The sequence below is a fragment of the Lygodium microphyllum genome, chromosome 16 (assembly GCF_053477565.2).
Source record: "Lygodium microphyllum isolate KBCC chromosome 16, Lygodium_microphyllum_v1.1.10, whole genome shotgun sequence".
Lineage (NCBI taxonomy): Eukaryota > Viridiplantae > Streptophyta > Polypodiopsida > Schizaeales > Lygodiaceae > Lygodium > Lygodium microphyllum.
This window is the reverse complement of record NC_141150.1, coordinates 109,262,097-109,275,727: the sequence shown is the minus strand read 5'-3', so window position 1 is coordinate 109,275,727 and position 13,631 is coordinate 109,262,097. Positions and strand designations below refer to the sequence as shown.

Genomic DNA, 13,631 nt, shown 5'->3' with positions numbered 1-13,631 from the left:
ATTATATGGATACAGATCGTATACATTAAATTGTGATATTTGGATGTATTAATCCGTTGCACATGTGTAATGCAATATAATGAGTTCAATGCATAATATATGGGCTACAGACTGCAGTAGTACCGTGCACCTTCTCCTGCTTGCTACTTCGTGCTGAGTCCTGACTCATGCTCATCAGTGGATGCTTGCACACTAGTAATTTACTTGTTGCCTGCACAGACTCCCGAGTTCTTGGTCAATCTCCTTGCATGCTTGCTCAATCAGGCATGTTGCTTGTCTAGACTTTCAAGCTTGCATAGTGTACAGTAGCAGTATGCGCTGACGCAGCAGCAGCAGCTTGTGTGTCGCTGACTCACGTTTTCTACGTTCTAAGTTATCATTGCCATTTTCATTGAAATTCTCATGTTCTCCTGAGTCAACTGCCATCTTCTGCAGAGTAGAGCATTATGGCGCATGCCTCGTTTATAATGGCATCCTTAGTTGGTGAGCAGCGGCCACGCAGGGACTCACGTGTGATGTCGCTACTCAGTCCTTACATGCAGACGATTACGATTCACAGCCCACACCCTGCGGCTAGTCATTGATGACGATGGCATGAGACTGAAGTTCATGATTATAGTAATATAAGTACTCGTACGATTCACAGTCCATGCCCTGCGGCTGGTCATTGATGACGATGTCATGGGACCACACCCTGTGGCTTGTCATTGATGACGATGCCATGAGACTGAACTTCATGATTATAGTAATATAAGTACTCGTACGATTCACAGTCCACGCCCTGCGGCTGGTCATTAATTGATGACGATGTCACGAGACCACACCCTGCGGCTTGTCATTGATGACGATGTCATGAGACCGAAGTTCATGATTATAGTAATATAAGTACTCGTACGATTCACAGTCCACGCCCTGCGGCTAGTCACTGATGACGATGTCATGAGACTGTGAATCGTCATAGTACTACGAGGTTACTAGGAGGGACCGAATATTGAAGACTGAAGTACTCCGTCTGACAAGAGTTGTATATGCATTGTAGTGTGTGTAATTCATGCACAAGGAGGGAGATGCTTATAGGAGGTGCAAGTTGTCCATTGCTTTCTTTACACACTAAACCGCGCCCATGTATTTCACCAAAAGGGGGTTGGCCCATTGGTAATGAATGTGAGGTGTGAAGGGATTGGTGGGGGTTCATTTCTTGTCAGTCCCCTGGCACTCTTTTTGAAAAAAGGTGATGTCGTCTTGTACATTGGATGCGCACGAATTTCGGGATGGGGGAGATGCCCTGCCCATAAGTGTCCGCCAACCTCAAAAATTGGGCTCAATGACCTTTTGACACGTAGGGCAACGTACACCTCTTTTTCCACCTCCTGTCCGGTGTGTAACCGGCCTTGTTATATCACTAGCGGGCCAAGGTAGCTTTGTTGTAAAAGGAGGGCCACATGGTTAAATTGCTACTTGATTTGGATTTCTAGCACAATGGAGACTTTTGGGTGGGGGATCTTCCCCCCCTTCCCCTGCCCACATTTTTGTCTCCATCGGTCATATTTTTATCCACGCCCAACTCACTATATGACAAGCCCTTTCACACAAAAAGGTTGTTGCATGCCTAACAAGAGTTGATCTTGCAGTAATCACCAAGAGGGAATGCTTATTACTAGTGGGTCGAGGTAGCTTTGTTGAAAAAGTTGGGTGTGCTATATGTGTAACCAAAACTATGGATAGTATTAGCACTACCTTGGCCGCGTCTGGGGTAGTGTGTAACCAGCTTGAGTAGGATGCTCTGTTGAGTCTTAGCTCTTGAGTTGCAAGTTGGATCTTGGAGGGATTTTGAGGAAAAGAAATCTGAATAGTGCGAAGCTTCAACCCAAAGGCTAAAGCCTAAAACGGTATAATACCATGTATTGTTTGAGTCACTTTCATACTTTGACTTGAACATAGTCTCAGTCTCATGTTGAGTCATGTGTGAAAGTGACTATTTCTAACTATTTTGGAATTTTATGTAGTTTCTAAAACTCAATATACCCATGAGTATATGCCTAGAATTTCATCAACGATGGAGGGGCATTCTCGTTGCCGAATGCCCATCCGTAGACATTTTCTAGAAAGCTATGCGGCCTTTCGTGAAGACTGGCAATTTCATAACTTATCATTCCCTTGGAAAGCTTGATGGCGAATTGAATGTCATATGACATAGCTAGAGGACCTTGAGTGTGGACAGCCATCAAAATCCTAACCAAGCATTCACGAAAAATATTTTTGGTAGAGCCGATACAAAAACCGCTGGAGCCAAAATTTTAGAGGGATTTTTGAATCAAATTACATGTATTTGTCATTGTTACAACTTACAACTAAAAATTTTCAAAAGTTCAAATGTTAAACCTTATTCTTCAAATTTTGAAAGTTTTTTTATTTGGAGATTTTTGTAATTCACTTTATCTTAAACCTCGGGTGCTTGTGAACACTTCCTTCCTAACGTGGCACTCACTCTGGATGTGGAATCAGACTCGACTTCATGGGTGCTGGTAATGTGCTTTAATGGCGGCGACTAACTGCTGCATCCCTGCTCAATCTCTCTCTTTCTCTCTCTCTCTCTTTCTCTTTCTCTCTCTCTCTCTCTCTCTCTTTAATGACGACCACGTAGTAGAAATAGAGGCACCTCACAGGAGAAAGAGAAGAAAGTACACACTTGCAGCTCCCTGAGCACGACGATGAACGACTCCAGTATGGCTGTCCATGGCATGAGCACGGACTCGGGGACTTCCTCTGAGGAGCTCTCTCGGATGGGCGACGTCATAGCCAAGCTTGGCTGGGGACCTGCACAGGCGGTCCAGGTAACCTCCGCTGCCAACATTGCCTGAGGGATCTTCTTCACGGCTTCCTTGTGTTGGGTCGGTGTCACAGAGTCTCAATGGCTCGTGTTTGGTTTCAGAAATCTGTTGGATTCTGTTTGTGTGTCCGTCTTGTTAGCAGTTCTCGTTAAGGTGCATGCTTACACAATGCTATGGTGGCATGGGAATCATCATTGTAGAATTGCTTCTAATCTTGCAAAGCCTTGTCTGGATTCAGAAATTTGTTGGATCTTGTTTTTGTTAGCATTGCTCGGTAGGGCTTGTGCTTCTACGATGTTAATGGTGGCATGCCTCATTTGCCTTTGAAATCTGTCGAATCTTGTTTTTGTTATCATTGCTTGTTAGGGCTTGTGCTTCTACAATCTTAATGGTGGCGTGCCGAATGGTTGTTGTAAGATTACCTCTAATTTCACAGAGCCTCATTCGCCTTGATTGCATTCTACAATTTTGTTGATTTTTGTTTTGGTCCCTGGTTTGTTAGCATTGCTCATTAGGGCATGCGCTTCTACGATGATATGGTGGCATGGTGAATCGACATTGTGAGATTTCTTCTAATTTCACAGAGCCTCATTTTGCCTTTTCTGGATCTCGTTTTGTGCCTGGTTTGTTAGGATCGCTTCTTAGGGCCTACGCTTCTACAAGGGTATGGTAGCACGGTGAATCGTTATTGCAAACTCACTTCTAATATTACTTAGCCTCATCTGCCTTCTGTTTGGATTTAGAATTCTTGCTCAATCTTGCTTCTTGCACCCGGTGTGTTACAATTTCTTGTCAGGGCATGTGCTTCCACAATGGTAGGGTGGAATGATGAACCATTCTTGTATAATTTCTTCTAGTTTTCTTGAGTTAAGAGGTTTACTTTCTTACTTGCAAAAGAAACCCTTGCTTTTGGAAATGAAAGTAGTCTTTGCTTTGGGGGAGAGAAGGAAAAGGTAGAAGGCAATGCTCCAGGTCACTTTAGCTTGCACTTGTTTGTTTTAAAACCAGTAACTGCATCTTCTAGAACTTACAAGCATTGGATCTTTGTGAGTTTCAGATTTTGGAAATCTTGTAGGGAGATTGTTGCATGCAAGCATTGAGCTTTCATGGTGATAAGCCTTGGAAATGCACACATTGAGCTTTCATGGTGATAGCCTTGGGAATGCACATTCTGGTTATCATATTGCTTACTACAATCTATGGGACTTTTGGCAGGCTGGCAAGCCAGTGATAAAAAATCTTAGGCAGGCTTGAGAGGATGTACTCAAGGAGAGTTACTTATAGGTACTGCAAAGTATAGTAGCTGCAATCATAGCCTTTTTATATAATGATTTACAGTCTATGGTACGGGCTTTTACAGACCATCTTTCAAGGATATATGCCTGAAATTATGCAAACTCATTCCGCCGAGCTTAATGTTTACTCCCTGTACCTGATAAATAGACTAGATAATTACCCTTTTTCACATGAACGTTGTTTGAATTCACAGGAGGACCAAGAAACTTGCCTTAGGTTTCTGATGGAACACTCTATGGATGCTACAAAGGCAGCCAAAAAGTATGTAAAATACCGAAAATGGAGGGAAGATTATTTGCCTTTGGGCTACATCCCGGACGATGAAGTCAGAATACTACTGGACCAAGGAATAATTGCTTTGCAGGGGCTTTCCAAGAAAGGATGGCCTGTGCTTGTTGGATTTGCATGCAAACATCAACCTAGCAAACACGATGGGGAGATGTTCAAACGTACCTTTCTAAATTAGTCCTTTCTTTCCTTTTTTCCTTTTTGGCTTTCTGAGACCTTGTAGCATTCATAAGAGCTCAATATATCCTTCAATATGTTTTGCAACTCTAGTTCTAGTCATCACCTACTGCTAATGCATCAGACATGGTGGAGCACTTTGCATGTGAATGGTGAACACCTGTTAATTCTCACAGTAAAGACATTGTTCAACACCCTTTTTATGCTTTTGTTCACAGGTTTTGTAGCATACACGATGGAGAAAATTGTGGCAAGGTAGAAAGCCGTTAGTTTACTGTCCTATGTGGGTCATTGACCAAGATGCCTGTTATTGGCATACTCTAATCCCATTCATTGCTTCACACTGCTACTCTTTCTTGACTGCAGTGCACCAGAGAGCAAGAGGGGAATTGTTATTACAGACTTTAATAACTATAGCTTGAAATCCCTTGATCCAAAGTTTTTTTTAACTGCATTTGGTATTCAACAGGTTAGTCCATGCAGATTGAGGGTATATATGCACCTTTGTGATTCTGGTCTGAGCTTTATGGTTTTAAAATCAACATAGGACTCTGAGCTTCTCTGGTGTGGCAGAATTATTATCCTGGCATAATGGCCAAGCTCTACATGGTGAATGCCCCCAAATTCTTTTCAAATGCATGGAAGTTGATCTCGACAATCTTGACCAAGTCCAATAGAGAGAGGGTGAGTTCCTAGCTCTCCATAAATCCTGTGATTTCATTGTGGGGCTATGGTAACTTCTGCAGGTAGTAAACCTTTAGTCATTTGCACATATGGCAGGTGGTTTTTTTAGAGGCTTCTGATATGACAGAGGTCCTGCTTTCTGAAATGGATGCACATGTGCTCCCCAAATTGTATGGAGGCAAAGCTGATATAAAGCTTGTTCAAAATGTGGGTTCTTCAAACTGGGGCTGAGTATAACCCGCTGGAATCAACAGTCAGCATGCTGCCTGCTATGAGCAGTTACAAAAGAGTGCACTTCGTATGGGGGATGTTAGAGCTTGTTGTTGAGTTCGGCAACCTTGTTGAATGCAGCAAGCGTGTGAAGGGCAAGCTGTGAAGGCAGCATTTTATGTGTCTTAGTTACTCTCTGTCATGCCAATCTTGCATGAATGTGCTAACCTCTATAAAGACTTTATGCATTGTTTTATGTGGATCTGCAGTGAGTCTGTTGTACAAAAGGTAACAACATCTCCTCCAAATAAATATATAACAGCAATGGTTTTTCTATAAGAATATTTGGTAATCAGGGCTGCATCACATGGTGTTTCTACTCACTTCAGATAGGTAGTTTATATGCTTAGCATTCGCCTGATAATGAATTTGAACTACTGTTCACTTGGCATGTTGAACACTCAGCCCATCATTCCTAGTGTGAACTTGCGAAGAGAATTATTGGCAGAAAGACAATACCACCATAAGGACTACTCTAAACCATCTCCAGAGTTTTAGTCAAGCTGATGAATACATCTGCAACAATCTTCCAAAGGAAAGAGATGCAATATTGTGGATAGTGAAACAGAAAACCATGAAGGGTGAAGGGTCTTGTTAACAAAAGTTTAAGGGTCATATTAACAGTAAGCTCATATCAACAAAAGTTTCAAAATCACATTAACAATAAAGTCATATTAACAGAAGTTCAAAGGCTCATGGGTAAAAGTGCAGAAATCTGTTTATCTATTAACTGTAAGCTCATCTAAACAAAGTATAGAAATGATATTAACAGTAAGGTTATGTTAACAGAAGTTCAAAGGCTCATGGGTAAAAGTGGAGAAATCTGTTTAAATCTGAATTGCTCGAGTCCCCACAACATAAAATGTTATTAAGTCTTGCTAAGAAGCTTCTGCATTTACTTCTTGATAATGTGAGAGAGAGAGAGAGAGAGAGAGAGAGAGAGAGTGTGTGTGTGTGTGTGAGAGTTTGCATTATCTTCAGCCAAGAGAAAAGGCAATCTCAAATCATAGTAGACAAACGCTTTGTGCCTAGATTCTCTTAGTGCTAAACTAGTGTGGAATGTCGCATTAGTGCCTCAGAGTTGTGTTGGTAAGAGCCAATGTATTTTTCCTAAGGCACCTTTCATGTGGCAAAGAGGGTTCACACAAATATTGTATTTTGGTCATGTAAATATTGTATTTGGGTTTTAAGGATCTTAGTGGGTGGTTAAGACACAAAGAAACCAACCAACCCCAAAGATGTATATGTATATATATAGTAATAAAATATTATATGCATATTAATCAATATTTAAAAATAAAAATAACTATTAAATAATTCCAAAGATTAAAAATATTAGATATAATATCATAGAATTTGTTATATAGTAACAATGATGATGATGATGATGATGAGCTATACATGCAAGCATATTGTAATGATACTTTATAACTGAAATTGTTATTATACAAAATAAATAAAGAGAAGAAAATAGGAAAATGAGAGAGAGAGAGAGAATTAATTGTTATTTATAAATGAGAAATGGTAAGAGAAATTTAATTGATATTTAAAAAGTAAAAAAAAAAGAAATAGTGATTTTAAAAAATTATTAAATTACTTTATACATAATATAATGAAAGAAATTTATTTGTTGTATAACAATAATAATAATAAAAATGAGATGAGAAAAGATACATGGTTTGATATACCAAACATGCGATATGATACTAATAGAAAATTTGAGAAGTGGTTTAGAAACTTTCTTTTAATAATTCTTGAAGAAAAACCTCTTTAAAAATAATTGTAAAAAAATAAATATTATTTTTGTATAATATAGGAATTATTTTATCTTATTATTGTGTATTAGCAATAATTAGAAGAACGATAGTGAGAACTCCAAAGATGCCTTGTGATACTCCATAACTTTATTCGAAAACTTTAGTGAATCGCTAGAGACGATGCATTGAAGAGGCCATGTGATACCCTTTAAAACTTTATGTGAAAACCTTTAGTTGATCATTATAGAGGATGCATTGAATATAATAATCATTTTCTTTTGTAGCCCTTATTCTTTGGGTGATAACTTTATGGTTTCGATTACCACACTTGAATATTCATACATACTAAAAGAATCATAAATGATTCAATATAGATGAATAAGTTTAGGAATAACTTTCTTACAAATTACAAATTGTAAGATGTCAATATTATTCTTAGACTAATGCATATAGTATGTTACATGGCAATTTAGAATTCAAGAAGATTCTCAATATCTCTTCATGTTTGAAAATCTTGTTTACTACTTAGTACTCTTACTCCATGGTTGTCACTTGGCCAAAAGTAATTACCCATATAAAGACGGTAAATTTAATTGTTGGTTGTAAGTGATTACAAAACCCATCATATATTGAAATCATTGAAATGCCCACTAATGTAATGCTTTGTTGGGCACAAAATACAAGGACAAATATCATAACCATGGGAAATCTAGTTGTTGATTATATGCAATTGCATTTTCTATATATTCAAGTTGTCTTCATCAAGGCCAACACATGGATCGAATGTCCATTAATGCAAAACATTATTTTATGTAAACAACCATAGTCTCCCTCTTGATTGGACATACATGGTTAGACATAAAACAACCATCATGACTAAGTAGGCGGCACCTAGGCCTATCGAAACTCCTCTATCTCGCATGGATTCACATGAACAAAGAATACAAATTGACATGTTGGCTTTACTAATCTTGCATTCGAAATGGCTAGTCTTCAAGCATAGCCATTGGCATAGTAATTTATATATAGTGGACAAGAATTGCATTGATACTCATGAGTAGTATAAATAATCGGAAACAATAATGTTAGAGCGGAGAGGCAAGTCATAGGACTTCAATTCATATAGGTTGTTGAACTTCATGTCACTATATCAGCCATTCTCACCCATCTTCTTTGCACATTTGCTTGCCATTTTGTTATGTCCACCAAGCCACACCCACCTACCTCCATCCACTTGCCCTCTATCGATATGTGTGCACACAGAGAGAGAGAGATGTTTCTAGTCCGTAGCTTGCAGCCCAAAGATGAAGTGTGGAGAGAGATTAGGTTATCATGTGGCAACCTCCAAAAGATGTTGGGGGAGTCTTTGAACTTTGTGTCCTAATGCACATCTCATGTGACAAGAGAGTCCATGGCTAGTTGAGTTGCAAAAAAACCAATCGTGAAAGATTGCAAAGATTTTGTATTATGCGTAAGTATTTATGTATTCAAGAACATAGCTTTACACATGTATAAACATTCTCTATAAATGTACAAAGATATTTAAATGTCTTTTCAATATGATTGTAGGATGAATCTAGGACCAAATTAAAAAATTGTTCAAATTCGACACGTAAATGTAACTTACACATATACTTGTATATGAATGTATAAGCAATATCTCCATATATAGTGGTACTAAGGTACTATAAATAGATAAGTGTATAATACAATTTTGGTGTATCTTAACCTTGCAAGAAGATGAATGAATTAAAAAACATACATATTTTGAGTAAGATAGATTTATTATTCCATATCAATTAGTGAAAAAATAGCACCCTCTCTCAAAATATAGTCACACTTTTTTAAATCTTTCAATTACAATTGGCAATTTCTTAACTTAAGTATTTAAACAAAAATCAATAACACTGTTCACATTGCTCACATAAATTTTACTTACACACATAATTGTATACAAATATATAAGAAATATCCCTACATACAATGATACTAAAGTACCATAACTAGATTAGTGTATAAGACAATTTTGTGTATATGAATCATACAAAAAGATGAATGAAAACAAAAACTAGTTTTTAAATATGATTATAGTATTTCAACCATAAGAAAAGACAAATGAGTAAAAATGTACGCATATTTTGAGTAGTATAGATCAATGGTCCTAAATCAATCGTTGAACATATAGCTTTCTCTTTCTATTTGAATTATTCAAAGTCGATATAGGCTACACAACATGTAGGGGGGATGTTGTGCCACATCCCCTCCTAGATTGTGTTGCAACATGTGGTCTATTAGCATTAGTTATCACACCTAGTAACAAGAAAAAATATTAGAAACAAAATTTTTTACCTAGTATGTTTTATGTTATAAAACATCTATTGAAAAATTGTGTAAGTATTACATGGAGTGATGATACATTGACCTCTAGCATTAATAGAGCAATCATATGTATATATATAGTAATAAAATATTATATGCATATTAATCAATATTTAAAAATAAAAATAACTATTAAATAATTACAAAGATTATAATATTAGATATAATATAATAGAATTTGTTATATAGTAACAATGATGATGATGATGATGAGCTATACATGCAAGCATATTGTAATGATACTTTATAAGTGATATTGTTATTATACAAAATAAATAAAGAGAAGAAAATAGGAAAATGAGAGAGAGAGAGAGAGAGAGAGAGAGAGAGAGAGAGAGAGAGAGAGAGAGAGAGAGAGAGAGAGAGAGAGAGAGAGAGAGAGAGAGAGAGAATTAATTGTTATTTATAAATGAGAAATGGTAAGAGAAATTTAATTGATATTTAAAAAGTTAAAAAAAGAAATAGTGATTTTAAAAAATTATTAAATTACTTTATACATAATATAATGAAAGAAATTTATTTGTTGTATAACAAAAACAATAATAATAATGAGATGAGAAAATGTAGATAGTTTAATACACCAAACATGCGATATGATACTAATAGAAAATTTGAGAAGTGGTTTAGAAACTTTCTTTTAATAATTCTTGAAGAAAAACCTATTTAAAAATAATTGTAAAAAAATAAATATTATTTTTGTATAATATAGTAATTATTTTATCTTATTATTGTGTATTAGCAATAATTAGAAGAAGGATAGTGAGAACTCCAAAGATGCCTTGTGATACTCCATAACTTTATTCGAAAACTTTAGTCAATCGCTAGAGACGATGCATTGAAGAGGCCATGTGATACCCTTTAAAACTTTATGTGAAAACCTTTAGTTGATCATTATAGAGGATGCATTGAATATAATAATCATTTTCTTTTGTAGCCCTTATTCTTTGGGTGATAACTTTATGGTTTCGATTACCACACTTGAATATTCATACATACTAAAAGAATCATAAATGATTCAATATAGATGAATAAGTTTAGGAATAACTTTCTTACAAATTACAAATTGTAAGATGTCAATATTATTCTTAGACTAATGCATATAGTATGTTACATGGCAATTTAGAATTCAAGAAGATTCTCAATATCTCTTCGTGTTTGAAAATCTTGTTTACTACTTAGTACTCTTACTCCATGGTTGTCACTTGGCCAAAAGTAATTACCCATATAAAGACGGTAAATTTAATTGTTGGTTGTAAGTGATTACAAAACCCATCATATATTGAAATCATTGAAATGTCCACTAATGTAATGCCTTGTTGGGCACAAAATACAAGGACAAATATCATAACCATGGGAAATCTAGTTGTTGATTATATGCAATTGCATTTTCTATATACTCAATTTGTCTTCATCAAGGCCAACACATGGATCGAATGTCCATTAATGCAAAGCATTATTTTATGTAAACAACCATAGTCTCCCTCTTGATTGGACATACATGGTTAGACATAAAACAACCATCATGACTAAGTAGGCGGCACCTAGGCCTATCGAAACTCCTCTATCTCGCATGGATTCACATGAACAAAGAATACAAATTGACATGTTGGCTTTACTAATCTTGCATTCGAAATGGCTAGTCTTCAAGCATAGCCATTGGCATAGTAATTTATATATAGTGGACAAGAATTGCATTGATACTCATGAGTAGTATAAATAATCGGAAACAATAATGTTAGAGCGGAGAGGCAAGTCATAGGACTTCAATTCATATAGGTTGTTGAACTTCATGCCACTATATCAGCCATTCTCACCCATCTTCTTTGCACATTTGCTTGCCATTTTGTTATGTCCACCAAGCCACACCCACCTACCTCCATCCACTTGCCCTCTATCGATATGTGTGCACAGAGAGAGAGAGAGAGAGAGAGAGAGAGAGAGAGAGAGATGTTTCTAGTCCGTAGCTTGCAGCCCAAAGATGAAGTGTGGAGAGAGATTAGGTTATCATGTGGCAACCTCCAAAAGATGTTGGGGGAGTCTTTGAACTTTGTGTCCTAATGCACATCTCATGTGACAAGAGAGTCCATGGCTAGTTGAGTTGCAAAAAAACCAATCGTGAAAGATTGCAAAGATTTTGTATTATGCGTAAGTATTTATGTATTCAAGAACATAGCTTTACACATGTATAAACATTCTCTATAAATGTACAAAGATATTTAAATGTCTTTTCAATATGATTGTAGGATGAATCTAGGACCAAATTAAAAAATTGTTCAAATTCGACACGTAAATGTAACTTACACATATACTTGTATATGAATGTATAAGCAATATCTCCATATATAGTGGTACTAAGGTACTATAAATAGATAAGTGTATAATACAATTTTGGTGTATCTTAACCTTGCAAGAAGATGAATGAATTAAAAAACATACATATTTTGAGTAAGATAGATTTATTATTCCATATCAATTAGTGAAAAAATAGCACCCTCTCTCAAAATATAGTCACACTTTTTTAAATCTTTCAATTACAATTGGCAATTTCTTAACTTAAGTATTTAAACAAAAATCAATAACACTGTTCACATTGCTCACATAAATTTTACTTACACACATAATTGTATACAAATATATAAGAAATATCCCTACATACAATGATACTAAAGTACCATAACTAGATTAGTGTATAAGACAATTTTGTGTATATGAATCATACAAAAAGATGAATGAAAACAAAAACTAGTTTTTAAATATGATTATAGTATTTCAACCATAAGAAAAGACAAATGAGTAAAAATGTACGCATATTTTGAGTAGTATAGATCAATGGTCCTAAATCAATCGTTGAAAATATAGCTTTCTCTTTCTATTTGAATTATTCAAAGTCGATATAGGCTACACAACATGTAGGGGGGATGTTGTGCCACATCCCCTCCTAGATTGTGTTGCAACATGTGGTCTATTAGCATTAGTTATCACACCTAGTAACAAGAAAAAATATTAGAAACAAAATTTTTTACCTAGTATGTTTTATGTTATAAAACATCTATTGAAAAATTGTGTAAGTATTACATGGAGTGATGATACATTGACCTCTAGCATTAATAGAGCAATCATATGTATATATATAGTCATAAAATATTATATGCATATTAATCAATATTTAAAAATAAAAATAACTATTAAATAATTACAAAGATTATAATATTAGATATAATATAATAGAATTTGTTATATAGTAACAATGATGATGATGATGATGAGCTATACATGCAAGCATATTGTAATGATACTTTATAAGTGATATTGTTATTATACAAAATAAATAAAGAGAAGAAAATAGGAAAATGAGAGAGAGAGAGAGAGAGAGAGAGAGAGAGAGAGAGAGAGAGAGAGAGAATTAATTGTTATTTATAAATGAGAAATGGTAAGAGAAATTTAATTGATATTTAAAAAGTTAAAAAAAGAAATAGTGATTTTAAAAAATTATTAAATTACTTTATACATAATATAATGAAAGAAATTTATTTGTTGTATAACAATAACAATAATAATAATGAGATGAGAAAATGTAGATGGTTTAATACACCAAACATGCGATATGATACTAATAGAAAATTTGAGAAGTGGTTTAGAAACTTTATTTTAATAATTCTTGAAGAAAAACCTATTTAAAAATAATTGTAAAAAAATAAATATTATTTTTGTATAATATAGTAATTATTTTATCTTATTATTGTGTATTAGCAATAATTAGAAGAAGGATAGTGAGAACTCCAAAGATGCCTTGTGATACTCCATAACTTTATTCGAAAACTTTAGTCAATCGCTAGAGACGATGCATTGAAGAGGCCATGTGATACCCTTTAAAACTTTATGTGAAAACCTTTAGTTGATCATTATAGAGGATGCATTGAATATAATAATCATTTTCTTTTGTAGCCCT

General features: G+C 35.2%; 1 protein-coding gene across 1 annotated transcript; it reads left to right on the top strand.

Annotated features, from left to right (window-relative positions):
• The first annotated feature begins 2,460 nt into the window (after window positions 1–2,460).
• LOC148023228 (SEC14 cytosolic factor-like) lies at window positions 2,461–5,828 on the top strand. The gene is made up of 6 exons (XM_087696243.1): window positions 2,461–2,834; window positions 4,321–4,576; window positions 4,811–4,847; window positions 4,959–5,061; window positions 5,166–5,276; window positions 5,373–5,828. The coding sequence occupies exons 1-6, from the start codon at window positions 2,712–2,714 to the stop codon at window positions 5,505–5,507; spliced, it is 765 nt and encodes a 254-aa protein (XP_087552369.1). The 5' UTR covers window positions 2,461–2,711; the 3' UTR covers window positions 5,508–5,828.
• The last annotated feature ends 7,803 nt before the right edge of the window (window positions 5,829–13,631 follow it).